The sequence below is a fragment of the Tamandua tetradactyla genome, chromosome 14 (genome assembly GCF_023851605.1).
Source record: "Tamandua tetradactyla isolate mTamTet1 chromosome 14, mTamTet1.pri, whole genome shotgun sequence".
In the NCBI taxonomy this organism is placed as follows: domain Eukaryota; kingdom Metazoa; phylum Chordata; class Mammalia; order Pilosa; family Myrmecophagidae; genus Tamandua; species Tamandua tetradactyla.
The window spans coordinates 25,007,870-25,020,289 of NC_135340.1; the positions used below are offsets into that span (position 1 = coordinate 25,007,870).

Here is a 12,420-nt window from a genome sequence, read left to right on the forward strand (position 1 = left end):
GCATGTGTCTCTGTTGTGTTTTGCTTTTTAAAAAATTTCATTTCTAATGTTCACTTAAAGGAAACTGGTATATTTCTGTTTTGAAAGGGAAAGTTCCTACTCCTAAAAAAATTCCTTCGTTTATATATTGACAGTCTCCCCACATCATACTGGAACAGTTTGTTTCATCTAGACAAACTATTGAGAAAGCAAGTAGTTGTAATTCACAGACACATGAATTCTATTTTCTTTTAACACATTTGATTAGAACGCTATAGAAGTTCTTATATGTAACTAAGGGAAAATATCATTTCTAATATCTTTAATAATGTATTTGCATCATGAAAATTTGAACTTTTTAAAATTTTGAAGTGAAATACTAAATTTTTACCTTTTCTTTTCTTGTTGTCAAGCCTTTAGGTGAATTTACTATTTTTAGTCATGCTGTTTTAGATTCTAGATAGATCAGTCACAGTGTTCAAGTCTTTAAAAAGCATTTAATGTTAATACTTATCTACTCTTTAAATGATGCCATACCTTTCAGTTCCTTAATAGATTAATAACAAATTATCTTTTGTGAGGTGGGAGTACTTTGAAATAATCAGAATGTCCCATCAAATTTTATTTGTCGTCATTTGTGGTTGTGCTTTTTATTTAAAAGCTAATTAAGTTCTGGTCTGTTTTGCAAAATAATTTTAATCAGTGTAAAACTCTAAAATGGAGTTTTTTGTTTCCTACTTTTGTTGGAAACATAGAACACATTTAAAAAATAACTAATTTTTTAAAGCAACTTCTAGAGGCTGGCATGACTTTAGGGACAATATGGAATCATTCGAATACCCCACACATTTATCCAATTGAAAATGGATTCTTTAGAGTTACAATTAATGATCATTATCTTTGATCTAAAACTTACCAATGAATCAGCAACCTTTGTGCTATTTACTAGTACATAACAGTGTAGTAGGAAAGACCAAGACCTAGACAGAGTATCGCTATACCATGTATAATTGCATTTAAAAAAGCAAAACCATGACAGACAGAACACCACAAACATACCTGACTGCACGTAGTGTGGGGATGGGATGACGCGGGGTTGAGAAATGAGGTTAGAGAGACCAGCAGGAGTCAGATAGTTGGGAAAACTGACACCACACATTGGAAGAGCAGATCTAGGAGGAGACCTCCACAAGGAAGACCAAAAAGTTGAGCTAGACACATACGGGATGAAGCAAATGAGAACAGATCCTCAGAAGAGAGCCCAAGTGCTGTATTGCCTGAAGAGCAGAAACAAAAGAACAAGTGGCCCTGATGAGAGCAGTTGCTGTCAAATGGCTGACTTGGAAGAGAGAGTGCAGCGAGTCAAAGAGCAAAGGGTGTTGAGAGAAAGTAGAGAAAGCAAAAAGACAATGCGGTAGTGAAGGGAAGCCATTAGGAAGGAGTCAGAAGGAGTAGTTGGAGTTGGTGTCGGGTGAAGGGACACAGAATTTATAACAGCAAATATTGAAATAATGACATTTCAGGTGAATTCCTACAGGACAAAACAATGTGAGTAATTAGGTCACCACATTTTTCCATTTCAGATTGGCACACCTATACTCTACAACATTATACAATACTATAACGCTGTGGAAGTTAAGCAGTTAGGGTGCTCCGTCGAGCCTAGTGGGTTTGTTGGGGAAAGTAAATGGGAAAATGTATGTCAAAAGGTCTTTCATGTGATGATGAAAATAATGACATGATCAGCACAATGAGGACTAACGTTTTTGCATGGTTTAAGTTATCTGGGTGCTTCGTCTGTGTCCATGACACATTTTATTTCATCTGTTGGCTGAGGAACTTAAAACTCAGAATGAACAAGTTCATACTATTAAGTAACACAGTCAATGCTTTTTTCCCACTGCAACACACTTAGCTTAGTTTATCAGGACTTTGCAATTACCTTAAGGAGAACACTTTTGCTGGTGGCATGCATATTTTCTGTAGGAAGTAGCTTAATTTCCTGTTTCTAAAACAAATATTTATGAGAAAACATCAGGTTGTTGATACATATAGCTTTCAATGCCCCAATTATTTTGTGTTCTAAGTTGTGGCTAATTTTTTTGTAATTAGACATTTTTTATTAAATAAAAATGTAAGTTAGTCTTTAGGCAAAATATTCATATGGTTTGAACTTTAAAAATCTATAAAAAGGTGTAGAGTGAAAAGTCTCTGAGCATTCGCTCTAAGTAACCCATGTTACTCATTGCTTGTATTCTTATAGAGATTTTAAATGTCTGTTCAAGCTAATGCAAATGTATAAAGAATACATTCTTTATAATTTTTGCTCTTTATAAAAACTAGCAGACAGCACACTATGCAATACAGTTTTGCAATTTGGTTTTTGTCTCTTGTATCTTCATGTTTACATGAAGACTTTTTTTGCTCTTTGTCTAAATTGGGGCAATATATGTATAGCATAAAATTTACCATTCTGACACATTTTAAGTGTATAATTCAGTGTCATTTTTACAATGTGGTGCTACCATGATCACCTTCTGTTAGTAAAATTTTTTCATCATGACCCAAACCAGAAACTCTTTACCCTTTAAGCAATACTCTCATTCCCCCTTTTGACAACCCCTGGAAACTTCTCATCTTTCTATTTTTTATGGATTTGTTTATTCTAAATTAAATTGTGGCTAATTTTAAACCATATTTTTTACTAAGGATAATGGAACCAAGAAATAGCCAAACCCTTATGGCTATAACTCAGTGCTCTTCAGAAACATTGATTTATTCAGTGAAGCATCTTTATAATTTCTATAAATATCTTTGTCAATTTTGGATTTCTCTGACACAGATGATATTTAATAACATTGTGCTAATGTTTCCCCTTTTATTTTAAAGGAAAACATCGTAAAACGGGAAGAGATGTAGCTATTAAAATCATTGACAAATTAAGATTTCCAACCAAACAGGAAAGCCAGCTTCGTAATGAGGTTGCAATTCTACAGGTACTTCCTTGGTTCTCATCTGGGATTATAAACTCACCTCCTTTACCTCTGCAAAACAGAGGAAATGTATCCAAATATCTGTGACATGGGTATTTAAGAACACTTTAAAATAGCTTTAAAGACAGGCCAAACATCAGTTTGTTACCTATGTAATATCTTTCCTGGGTCTAGGAAGCAGCTGTCCTTACTATGTATTTAATTCTAGGTTGTGATGTTGTACCCATGAAATCAGTAATATAAACATGCTGATTTTCCCAGAGTAGACATGCTGAAAACATTTTATTTAAATTTATAAGTGACCTTGCTTTGATAAACACCCCTCCTTTATGCTCTGATAATTATATGAATCATAATATGTAACTATCAAGTTATCAGGTAAATGTGTAAGATAAGTCTGTGTATCATCTAATCTTGATTTTATTAATGAACTCTTTGTCTTTCACTGTAAACCTTCAATTTGAGATTAAGCATGACATTTAACTCCTCTCATTTATAACATTCCATTGCTAAAACCAGAATTTATTGGTAAAATGTTTTGTGGTATATGTAATCTTTGTCACCATTAAAGCTTTTTTTCTGCAAAGGCAAATTAAACAACTGTGGGCAACATAGCTATCTAGCCTAGATGATTTACACTGCTGATCCATGCCCATTTTTATATAGCTGTCATAATTCTGTCTTCATCTTGCAAGCTGTTCGTTGTGTTTTAATTCACAGTTTTAGTGAACAATTTTCATTGGACTTTTCTAGAAGGCAGAATTTCCAAAGATCGTGGGTTTTCTTTTTTGGAGGGTGGTGTGTGTGGGGGGGATGCATGGTCCAGGAATCAAACCCAGGTCTCCCGCGTGAACGGCGGACATCCTAACCCCTGAACTACCCGCACACCCAAGATCTTGTTTTTATGCTTTTAGACCACCAAGGTAAAGCAGAGGATATCACATTCTTTGCTTTCATGGGGAAGAAGACACCTTGAATCTTAAGATATCTATTTATAGAGTCTTGGCCTAATGTTTGCTAACCATTCACCAAAAAGGATACAGTTATTCTTAACTTGGCAACAGTGAGCATGCTCCGTAAATGACATGTCCCAAAGCTGGTCTCCTGTTCTTCCTATGTCCTCCCCTAGCTGGTCTCCTGAAAGCAGGTTCTTTTGCAGCATTTACCTTCCAGACCTAGCATAGGTACCAGAGCCATTTGTCCTTCCTTACAGGAGACGAAAGGAGAGCGTTCCATGGTTAACATAGCTACGTCAATCTGTATTTTATTGCAACGGCAAATGAAAGCCTGGATGTTGAGTGTCTCATTTTCTGTATCTACTCCTTTTCCTTGACTCTCCCAAGCCTGTCAATGCATTACCAGCTACTGACAGTGTAGTAAGGTAGGAAAATAAATTACACCTTAACATAAACTTCCCATCTCCTTCTTGAGAATACTAGATTCAATTGACAACTCCATCTAAGCTTGGAAATAGATATTTGGCAAATTTTTGTTGTAATTGTCTTAAAAACAGTTTGGTTAGATTCAAAGTTCTGCCCCTTGAGCATATGAAGAGGTCATATTTCCCTCATATTATGACCTGAAAGCTCAAAAGCACCTCTTCACCATTGTTATCCAATCGCGCTGCTCCCCCCGCCCCTGTCCCATTCTTTGCTTCATTCATTTAACTGATGAGTATTAAAGGTATACCACAAGCCAGGGACTGTTCTAGGTGCATGGGCTGCAGTGGGGATGAAAACACAGGTGCTTGCTGTCAGCAGTTTTCCATTTGTATCACTCAGCTGTCCTTTCAGATAGATGTTTGCAAAACTTCCATGTTTAATTTTTCCATCACAGAACCCATACAAATGACTCACTTTTTGTCTTGCTTAATTATATACAGATAACACGTTCAGGAGTTCATACTTTATCATAAAACTACCAATTATTTCAAAATATGTTCATCGAAAATAGGAAACTCAAAAATAAATAAATTAATTTAATTAAATTAAAAATAGGAAACTCATCATGTCCCCGAACAAAAACAAACCAAAAAATGTTTGAGCCCTTTATTACTATTGTCTACTATATCACCCCTTCAGGAAGGATTAAATTCAGTAACTGGAACCAGATGAATTTCAAGCTTATCTCCTTCCAGTCCTGTCATATATCACCCTTGATAGCTGTGACGTCCTTTTTAAAATTACCTTTCATCCAAACTTCCAGCCCCATCTTTACCTCTGTATTCCTGATTTGCCTTACTCTGATATATGTTTTCTTTTTATCATAGCACTTACCACCTTCTGACATATAACATTTTATTAATTATACTTGTTTTCTGTTCCTTTCCCCACCCCCACCCCACCACTAGAATATAAGGGTCAGAAGGGCAGATATCATTGTTTTGTTCACTAATATATCCCAAACCTGAAATTGTTCCTGGCACATATTAGGTGCATAGTGAATATCTGTTAAATGGATTAATAAAAATTGTACAGAAACATAAAACGATATACATAGTCTCCAAGCAGATAGCAAAATGCTAGACTGTATTTGCTATTAATAGTTAATTTGTTGTTGGTTAGTTAAGCATTGTATATGGTTTTCTCTGTGAAAGCCCTCTTTGCCTCACTGTGTATTTTTTTACTAACAGAGAGCTCGGCTTTTTCTTGGAGCTTAAAAGACAAGGTAGTAGTAGGAAGGGAGGGTGGGCGGGTGGACTTTTCTGAGCCAATAACTCTGATATATTTGGAGTAAGTACCATGATTAGAAGTTAAATGATTAGTGGGGAAGGTTTTCCCTTACAAATCTTGAAGAACAGAATTCTAACCCCCTGAGTATAAAAGTGACATCCAGAAGCATTTGGTATTCTTTATTTTGTCGTCCCTTAGCTTATAGAGGCTGGTACCCCAGTTTATCATTGTACCTGGAATCTCGTAGATTCTACCCCATCCCCCTCTGATTCTCCAGAAGGGAACCATCTCGGTGGAGGGGAACCATCTGGGTGGAAGTGGCTGATGGGAGAACTTCCCTCTGGTTGATTTCTGTTTGTTTCTGTTTGAGTAAAAGAGCAACTTAGCTGATGGAAGACTTAAAAATTGTGTAAATATGGAACATGAGGAAAAGTAGAACTCTTTTCTTTCTATTTCATCTCCTCTGCATATAACCTGGGTGAAGGCTTTCCAAGGTCTGATTCAGTCATTAGAAAACTAAGGTCTTTAAGTTTTTGAGCAGTTAAAAAATGAAAGCAAATGTTATTCTTTTGACATAGTTATCCCTTATTTATATCAAGAATGTAGTGTTTTCATCATTTGTGAATGTTTCTGTGGTATTTTGCTGTTGAAGGAGGTCATTTAATGTCTATGTTAAATTTATTTCATAAAATTCATAAATGATTCTATTTATGTTATAATTTGAAAGTATATATCAATGAAAAGCATAGTATATTTGATAGTAGATACCATTTTCTTCTATTCATGTCAACAAAAAATATGATTATTAAGGATATCATAAAAACTGACCTTCATGGGAAGATGCAACTATGACTTAAAAACCTTAGAAACTTGAAATACAGAGTAAATAATATTTGTATGATATATTTAATATAATTTAATTGTTAAATATCATATCAACCTTAATTTATGATTTGTGAGTTACTCCAAAATCATGAAACATAAAAAGCTTTAAGATAATGCAATTGCCTAGAATTCCAATTGATATACTATTATTTTATTTCTAACTCTCTTGAATAACAACTTTTATTTATTTATCTAAAGAACAATACTAGAGCTTCTGTTTATGATACATGTATACATGTATAATTTTGCAAATATAGAAAGACTAGATATTGTGTCTAAAAGGAAAACTGCATATGGATTTTATTGGCCATCGGTTAAATGTATTAGCTTGCATTTACTTTGCCCCTGCCATTTTAGGTTCTCTGTTGAGAGGCACTTTTCTTACTACTCAAGTCTTTCTTGACCTAGAAAACGAAACAAACAAAAAGATGTGATCTTCATTTGTCTTATTTCCTGTCATAGTGACAGTCCAATCTGTCCCTGTGCTCTACTCTTATTCATATATTCCCTTCTCTTTCCTCTTTAGCTTCTGTACCTCCTACGTTTTTTAAAGAAAACATATGCTATTCTCTTTGCAGTACCCTTCTTTTCTACCTTTGCTCAATTATCACCTTCTTGTTATTTTTAGTACTTCTCCCACTTGACTAATCATCCTTCAAATGCATTGATCATTTTCCTCTTTGATCCCTCTCATTGCTTCACCCTTGTACTTACCAGATCCTACATTTCTCTTTGGGTAGTTTGTCCAACTATCTTCCTGAGCTCCTTTCTCCTTCCATCCTGTAAATGATTTATGCATATTTGGGACTTATTCCCAATATGAAGTCATGCGTTTTAATAGAGTCATCTATCATCTCTTCACAGGCCATTCCTTAATTTATATCTTGAGCTCTGACTTTTTCTTGGCACTTCAGCTACATATTTCTGCCCTTAGAACATTTCTACTTTGCTCTGCCATTCTTACCCCAAATCAGACAGCCTCAAATCAAATGTTGCGTCCTAGTGTCTGTCAATCACCACAAGACACTCTCTCATATAACTTTGTCTTTTTTGCTGTCACTCTCAGTTTCTTGGCAAGGACCCTTTTGCATCAGTTAATAAAAATATTCAACAGCGTTGTTGAGTACTTTCTTTATTCAAAGCAATTTACTGGGCCTCTCAAACATAAAAAAGTAAATGATACTCTTCAAGATGTTTATAATCTGTTTAGGTAGTCAGATACAATTAGCCACAAGACAGAGTATCTGTGGAAGCGTAAAGCAAGAAGTCATAAACTTTGATTGAGGCCAGGGACTTACCATCAAGGAGAACTTCAAAGAGATTTATAGCATGGTTGAAAACTTGAAGGATTCAGAGCCTTTTGATAACAAAGGAAATAATGGAAAGGGCCTTCTAGACTGAGGGACCTCCTCTAGCAATGTAAACATGCTTTGAAAAATGAATCGAAAACTCTAGATCAGTTTGGGAGAGTAGTCTTCAATCATTCTTTCCTCACTTCCCTCCTAAAGAATTCCGAAAAACTTTGTTTCTGCGTGTGTTTTTCAGCTGACATGTCATGTTTTCATCAAAAGTATAAATAGTTTTAAAAGATATAGGTGATTAATTCTGTGATGCATTGAAAGTATTGATATTTGAAAATAAACCTGTGTGCATCATCCTATTAAATGCATCCATTAAAATGTAAATACCATAGATGTCTATACCCTCTAGCAACCATTTAAAAAAAATACACGAATAGCCTTTTTTTAATAATTGGACATTTTACAACACTTTGACTTTCTCTAAACTGTATTTTTATTCCACTTTTGTCACAGAATTCTATCCCACTGTTATGTTTCTAAATTTGAAAAATTTTTATCATTCTCCCTATCATAATTCCCTACAATAGAATCAAGTATATATTTTTGAAATTTCTTGACTGCAAGTCGTAAAATGTTTTTAAAAATTCTCCTGGATTATGTTTTCATTACAATTGTTTTTAGTAAACATTTTATCTGGCAAGAAAATATTTTGTAAAGTTTGATAAATATTTAGTATACCTGAAGAAAAGTAAAGATTAATGGAAATACATTCTTTAATGAGACTAATTTTTTTAATTAGTTAATGAACTGGTATTTGAATACTACTTATTGTTTTAATGAGATAGGTTTGAAGACATTTTTATTCCTATTTTTTAAATGTAAGATCTGAGAAAACTTGTTCACGTAGCGAGTTTTAAACCCAAAAATATGTGTCAGTGATTTATCATTGGAAATTCTTTTCAGTCCTTTCTCAGCTTACACCATTAAATCCTCCTTTCAGTCCTCTATCAATTTATACCATTAAATCCTCCTTGAAATTTTTTTGAAACATGAAATAGAAACTGAATTGCCAGAATGTTGTTTTCCCAGTCATTCTTGTCATTGACTTCTTCATACTAACACAGTAATTCAGATTTTTCCATTATTATCTCCCATAGGATGTTCCAAGTCATAGCAAGGCGCCCTGCTAAGATGTGGGCTGTGTGAGAAGCATGCCTTCCTTATATAAAGTGAGAGAACGTCAATTGTGAAGGGAAACTTGGCAATGGAGTATTTTCAGACCACAGGCATATTCTCAAATATGTCTTAGAAAGAGTATTTATGGGCTATTGTGATTTATTCACTCACTCAAAGCATAATTATTGTTTGCCCTCTTTGTTCCAGGCAGTAGGGTTATGGATGTAAACAAAACAGGTTTTCTTAAAAGTATCATTGAAAATATATAAAATATCTCTTGCTGATCTTTTTTTATCTTAGTTCGTGGATTTTTGTGCTGGACCAGAGTGGGCAGTAAAAGCAGAAAATAAGTTTAGTGTGCGTTCACGAAGAACCTTTGATATTTTGCCAAGTCAATTGGATTTTATTATGCCTGGGAAAGAGTGAATTATTGAACCACTTTGAAAAAGAATTGTGAACGATCAGATCCATGCTTGGGAATGAGAAATAGTGAATAAAATTTCAAGACAAGAAAATTCCTTAAGAGACTATTTTCAGTGAATAGTGGCCGTCAAAATGTCCTCCTCTTATTTCTTTCTACAAAATTCTCATGGTTTAGCCCTCACTTTTGCAAATAACCTGGACCACACTTTTCAGCTCATGCTCTGATTACAGCTACAGGTGATTTTTCTGACAGCTGTGTGTCCTGTCCCCTACTCCCTCAACATCCTCCAATCCTCATCCCAGACCCACCTCCCCCCCAGGGCATCCTGAAGAGCACATCTTGTCCCTTCTTAGTTTAGTAGTTTCCTATTTCCTACAGTTGTTTAGCTGTTCAGAGCTAAACAACTTTTCCTGGTTTTAGCACCATGGATGGTGTCCCTGGGCCCTATATTTCCTATTCATTGTCTTGCATCATTCCCCAAAACAGATCTTCATTCATTGTCCCCGTCATACTTTCAACATCTGGCCACTGCTCAGACTTTAATTCCAAATCTGAATTATCTATGTTATAAGCCAACAAACTTCCCGACTGCTGATCATACATTACCTTCCGTATCTCCTCTTTATTTTTGACCTCCAGTATATATTAACACTTTAATTTTATTTTTATGAAATAATTAGATTATAAGCAATTTGAGTGTCTCAGCAATGCCTTATTTTTTTCCAACTTCCATAGTGCCCACCACAGTAGTAAAGATATGACAAATACTAGATTAACATTGGACAAAATTATCTTAAATCATAGTATATTTTCTTAAATTCTTTTCTCAGGGCCTTGGTTACAATACCTTTTGCATAAACCGATTGTTGCAACTATACTTAGGCTCTAATGAGAAAATTATGTTATTTGATGAAGAGGAAGTATTTGTAGAATAACCACTCATTGTTCCAAATAAAATTGAATCTCCGAAGCTGAACCCTGGGGAAGAAAAACTGGACGTTGGACTCAAAGGAAATCAGAGATCATGTCAGAGTGAGAACTTATAAGGCAGTGAAACCTCAAGATGGGGAGAGGACTTGGTAACACAGAGCATCACTGTGCCCTGTGGGATTAGAAACAGAGCAAGCTGGAGGAAGCCCAACCAGGCAGGAAGATGTGAAATCCCAATTGTCAAGGCAAATTGTCAACATGGATGTTACAGCGAGTAGAAGGGGCACTGTGGTGGGAAGCCTGAAAAAGTATTCACAGGTCCCGACGACATGCTGCGATAGGTTATGAGACCAAGACTGGTAGGCTGATGTACGTGGCTCTAAAGTATGAGAACAGCAGTACCCCCTTGCTACATACATTTATATCCAGGACAAGATTCAAGGCAATGAATAGCATAGTGTTTAAAGAGCCTGGGTTCTTGACTTACATTGCCTGGGTTCAAATCCCAGACTTCTTATTTAAGAATTCTTTGAGCTTGGTCATCTTAAGTTCTCTGAGTTTCACCTTCCTCGTCCAAAAATTTTGTAGGGATGTTTTAAGAATAAATATGATAATTTTATGGAGTTTTTAGCAGTGCTTAGCATATAGCAGAGATTCTATACCTATTAGATACTATTAATATTGTGGCCACTGGGTTGTAAACCTAGCTCCTTAGAACAAGTCTAGAAGACCAGATATCTCGATGTTAAATTCACTAAATAGAGAAACATAATTTCATCATAACAAAGAAACATGGTTGACTCAAAACCTGGGGTGGGGTTGAAGGTACCTAACATGATGCTGGCATCTGATCGGCACTCAGAAAATATTTGTTGAGCAAATCATGTAACCACAACTGAAGGAACAGGAAGATTCAAAACTGCACCGCATGCCAATAAAAATGATAAAGTGTTCCTTATCTTCATCACTTTTTGTCTAAAGCACATGGTAATTTGTCTTCCTGAAGAAAGTTTAAATATCTTGTAGATAAATGCATTGTTCCCTTTGTCCATAAATATGATCTGGAGTGCGTGGTGAGGAGATAATCATGACTGAAAATCATATAATAACATTGCTGAGTGTAGGTGGGAAAATGAAAATTTTTGCAAACATGTTTTTTTTTTAAATCCTGAAAAAATCAATTCTTTCTCTAAAAGAACTAAACACACTTGAAGAACTTTCTCTTTTAGTGTGTATTGAAGGATTATTTGATACTTTATTATTTCATCTAAATCTTTATTATATTTCTTCAAATCTTTCTTCGTGTTTTATTGCTCAAAGAATTTTCATGAAATTGTGGCTTTAGGTAAAACATCTTTCGTAGTTCTAAGGTAATCTGCATGTTTAAAAAAGCAAAACCCCATAGATTGTGTGTATAAGTCTAAAATAAAGGACATAAGTCAAGGATTGATTACAAGTAAAAGCAAATGAACTTAGAAAAATTGCCAAAAAGATAGTGTGTTGTTAGAAGTTAGTCATAGTGAAAAGACAAAGAATGGGACTAAATAAAATTATATAGAGAATGTTTCATGAAGAGGAGAATTAAAAAAAAGGTCCCCTTCTGTTCTAGTTTGCAAGCTGCCAGAATGCAATATGCCAGAAATGGAATCACTTTTAAAAAGGAGGATCTATTTAGGTTGCAAATTTACAGTTCTAAGGCCATGAGAATGTCCAGAATTAAAGCAAGTCTATAAAAATGTCCAAATTAACCTCACCAACAAGAGGTTACCTTCACTCAGAAAGGCCATTGAAGTCTAGGGTTTCTGTCTCAATTGGAAAGGCACATGGTGAACATGGCAACCTCCGCTAGGTTTCTTTCAGGAAGTCCTCCAAGGACATTCCTCTGGCTGCATGGGCTCTCTCGTCTCTTGATCTCGTGCTCTCCTGTGGCTTTCTAGCTTTGTCCATTATGCTTTCTCTTTTAAAGGATTCCAATAAACTGATCAGGACCCCCCTGGAATGGACAGAGTCATATGTCCCTCTAATCAAAGGTTAATGCCCACAATTGGGGTGTGTCACAT

The 12,420-nt window shown here is 35.2% G+C and overlaps 1 protein-coding gene across 3 annotated transcripts in view; it reads left to right on the top strand.

Annotated features, from left to right (window-relative positions):
• Positions 1-12,420, top strand: part of PRKD1 (protein kinase D1) — a 358,242-nt gene that overhangs the window by 306,285 nt on the left and 39,537 nt on the right. For all 3 annotated transcript variants that reach the window (XM_077127044.1, XM_077127045.1, XM_077127046.1), the window contains one exon: positions 2,869-2,975. In XM_077127044.1, coding sequence (XP_076983159.1) covers positions 2,869-2,975 — 107 coding nt within the window. The remainder of the gene's footprint in view (positions 1-2,868; positions 2,976-12,420) is intronic.